The sequence below is a fragment of the Halyomorpha halys genome, unplaced genomic scaffold (genome assembly GCF_000696795.3).
Source record: "Halyomorpha halys isolate HHAL.00 unplaced genomic scaffold, Hhal_1.1 Scaffold94.1, whole genome shotgun sequence".
In the NCBI taxonomy this organism is placed as follows: Eukaryota; Metazoa; Arthropoda; class Insecta; order Hemiptera; family Pentatomidae; genus Halyomorpha; species Halyomorpha halys.
Genome location: NW_027114465.1, coordinates 2334180 through 2337918, shown reverse-complemented (window position 1 = coordinate 2337918; position 3739 = coordinate 2334180). Strand labels below are relative to the sequence as shown.

Genomic DNA, 3739 nt, shown 5'->3' with positions numbered 1-3739 from the left:
CATGTATTTCCTTAAATTATTTGTTCAATTGTAAATACATTTTTCGCAGCAACTACGTAAAGTTCAAGAGAACGCAAGATACTTAAAGGTGAAATTTATCATTTATCATAAATATTGCGTAAAAATTCTATATTTTCATCTTTGAACACAAATTAAAAGCAGTGGAAATAATAAATTTTCACACAGAATTACATCGAGAATTTCTCAGAATCCATTAAAAAGAGCAAGGGTCTTATTCCTGTAGCATTTTCCTAGAATTTGTTTGTTTACTCCTCAATCCATTTTTGTTTCCCCCCTTCCCATGGTACTTTCTTATCTTAGTCTTGTTGCACTCCCCTAGTTTAATTACAAATACTAATTAATATCTTGTTATTGAACAGCAATATTTTCTCAAAGTACTTTTTTTTGTACATATTTTAACATAATTTCCTTAAAATATTATTCATATAATATATAATAAATACATATTTATGTAACTTTTTTTAAGTTATAAAATTACTAATTAATTAGTAATTTATTTTGTTGAATAATACATAATTTATAAATACACATTTTTTTAAATATTTGACAATTTATTAACATATATTTATGTACATATTTCAGATTTTTTAGCACATAAAAATCCTATCCCTAGTAATATCTAATAGAACACAAAAATCTTCAGTTAACGAATTATTGCAAGAGACTTCTTTAAGATTACCAACATACCCAAATGGATGAGGAGGGTGACTGGTGTTTAGCAATAACCCATCAACCACGGGACGCACAGCTAGTTAGTTTATAAAAATAAATACAATTGTTTTTCTGTAAATAAAACAAATAATACCTAATAACTTATGCAAATTACGGCAAAAGATTTAGACTCAATATAAGAGTTCAAAATAAGTAGATATTGGAGTAAAAAAAATCAGAGCTTCAAAATGAAAACAATAATAATTATATTAATACAAAATTACAAAAAATCATTAGTCTGAATCGGACGAATCTAATTCTGAATTTGAAATAAAATCGTTAAAATTTTAATTCGAAGTGTTTGATAAATTAAAAAATCCTTAAACATCTTTATCAACGTTTTTATGTTTTCTTGATATACTTCTGTGTAAAGCAATGAAGGCATCAGACATGAAAAGGAGATTCCTCATTAGACCCCTACAAGTATTTGTCCTAGACCATTTCCGAGAGTGTTGCAATCTAATTTGTCAAAATATTTTTTTTTTTGTTTTTTAGAGGATTGCATAAACGATATTCTTGGTCAGCCAATATAATCTGGCAATAAAAAAGGTAAATCGAACCAATTTTTATGTTGGGAAATAAATTGTTTCAAAATTCGGTAGCAGTTTTCCCATTCGTTTTTAGTTGCCACTACCAAAGCTCGCAAAACTTTTTGATGAGGGCATGAAGTTCGTTAGAGCTATTTTCAAAGTTAAAATATTCTATTGAAAATTTCATGATTAATTCTTTCTTTCGCTCGGTAGGGGTGGAACGCCAGATTTTGAAAACAGACGTTTGTTTAAAAAAAAACTTCATATACTTGCAAACTTTTTTTTTTTAATTTGGTTCGGGACAGTCCAATAAATAATTATACGCCTAAATCTCAACAACGGTTTTAGCTTTTTTGAGAAAAGTCATTTTAAAATTAGGAAAAATTGAAATTTCGTTATATTTGTTTGAATTAAGATTTCACTGATTAAACTCTCTCTTTTTTAAAAGTATTAAATATATTAACCATACCTTGGCTCTTAGATTCCATGACTATAGCTGGTTTTTTCCATAAAGAATAGACGCAGATGGGAAGTGAAACAAATTGTAACTGATAATGTGGTTACCTCAAAAGAAATTGGTTCCTAGAGTTTAATCTTTATATGGCCTCACAGGAAAATGTAAACAGTTTAATATATGAATACATTAGTAGTCTAAGGATTAGTTTAAAAATCCCAATAGTAAATAACTCGAGAAAAAAAATTATTTTTTATTTTTGTCCATTGAACGATGTATTAAAAAAAATTCAAATATTTTCATGACTGATAAATTAGATACTGATCATCCAAACCCAAAGGTACAAATACTACTGATTGACATCGTACCACAGAATCCGACAGAAGATAGAAACGTCTCTAAAGCAGAGATCTGCTACATTTCGTGGACTAAGCTAAAAGTGACTTCATGGAAAGATTTTTCCTTTACAAGGTTCATACTAGGTAAATTTGAAAAGAAGTGCAAAAAATGTATGTGTAAGTGGAAACTCTATTCTTAAAAACAAGTTAAGGTACTGCGTATTTCACCATTGCCTTTGTTTACAATATTTTAAACAATTTCATGGCTTCAGATACAGTTGGTGCCATTTTTCAAACCGCTTACACATTCACCCCGTTCATGAATTTCCTTTCATCCGTCCATCTATCTTTTTCTTTTTTTTAACTTCATAACCTTCATATCTCTTACCTATTGAGATAAAAAGAAAAGATTCCGGGGGCAATACCCTGTTGAATCATATTTTGAAGCGGTGTTGGAATATATTTCACTGAAGGACTCGGGAGACCGAGGCCTATGACTCCATCGAAACAGCTGTCGCCTGCAGCGGGTTTTCGAATCACTTCGACAAATGTCTGATTTTTAATTTTCATTCCAGCCAACTAGAAAACAAAATAAAATAATACGTATTATATATACATATCTTTATTGGGATATTTTATCTATTTTATTCAAACTTTCATATCACCTTAAGATAAGATAAGTGGGACTACTAAATTACTGATAAGGTTGTTAAGGAGAGCTTACTGAGCTAACTGGTTAACAAATATTATTATATATTAAAGACCTCGAGATTATCTGTTGATAGAAATCCTTTTAATCGTCCATTAACATATTGTAAAGATACCAAGGTTCCATTCTTAGTGAAAGTTGAAGATTTGTCACTGGAGTATCTTTGGTGATTCCCTAAATTAGAAGATATCACTACTATTATTATTAGTAAAAAGAATAAATTAGATAATGAGAGCAAATACTCTTAACAAGAGACATAAATTAAAAGTCCTTAAATCTTTCAAACATATTTAAATAACAAAATTTCTCCGAAACAAGCATCATGTGGACAGAAAAAGATAACATAACATGTCTTTCTCTTTAAAGCAGATGTACTGCTACGAACATCTCACATCAACATCCAAAAAACACTAAACAAGTATAGATAGCACCTAAATCTCCGATTGGCATCTATGTAATCTTAATCTTTTTTAGAACTGGCGCCTAAACTGGCGAATGTTGAAAGGTCAGTTATTCACTTCACACTTAAGAATTTAATAATTTCCAAACTTCCTAATAACTTTCAAACGTTTCCTCATTGACCCTCTCCATCCTGAACTTGTATAGCTACTCAACGCAATCTGCTCACTAGAAAAAAAACCCGCGACCTCCAAAATCCAATTTAACACCAAAGACTAACAGTTCCCACACTTCTGGATTTCTCCAAAGCTTTTGACACAATTGACCATATCATCCTCCTTATGAAACTTTAAACCAAGTGATTCAATCCCGCCGTCCATCGTACATCTCTCATCTCCTTCAATTTAAATTCTCATTACAATTATGTAATACATGTTCACAGCCTATGAGGACATGTTCAAAGAATAAGGTGACTAACTTCTAATAATAAATAAATAAAAAAAATGATCAAAAATCAAATACAATTAAACTAAAAATAATAAATAAAAAGGTAAAATTTCTGCTAATATACATATTT

The 3739-nt window shown here is 29.7% G+C and overlaps 1 protein-coding gene across 1 annotated transcript in view; it reads right to left on the bottom strand.

Annotated features, from left to right (window-relative positions):
* The window catches only part of LOC106677349 (lysosomal aspartic protease), a gene marked incomplete in the record, with an annotated part of 23420 nt that overhangs the window by 15809 nt on the left and 3872 nt on the right, over window positions 1–3739 (bottom strand). The window contains 2 exon segments of the mRNA XM_067051681.1: window positions 2443–2633; window positions 2819–2937. Coding sequence (XP_066907782.1) covers window positions 2443–2633; window positions 2819–2937 — 310 coding nt within the window.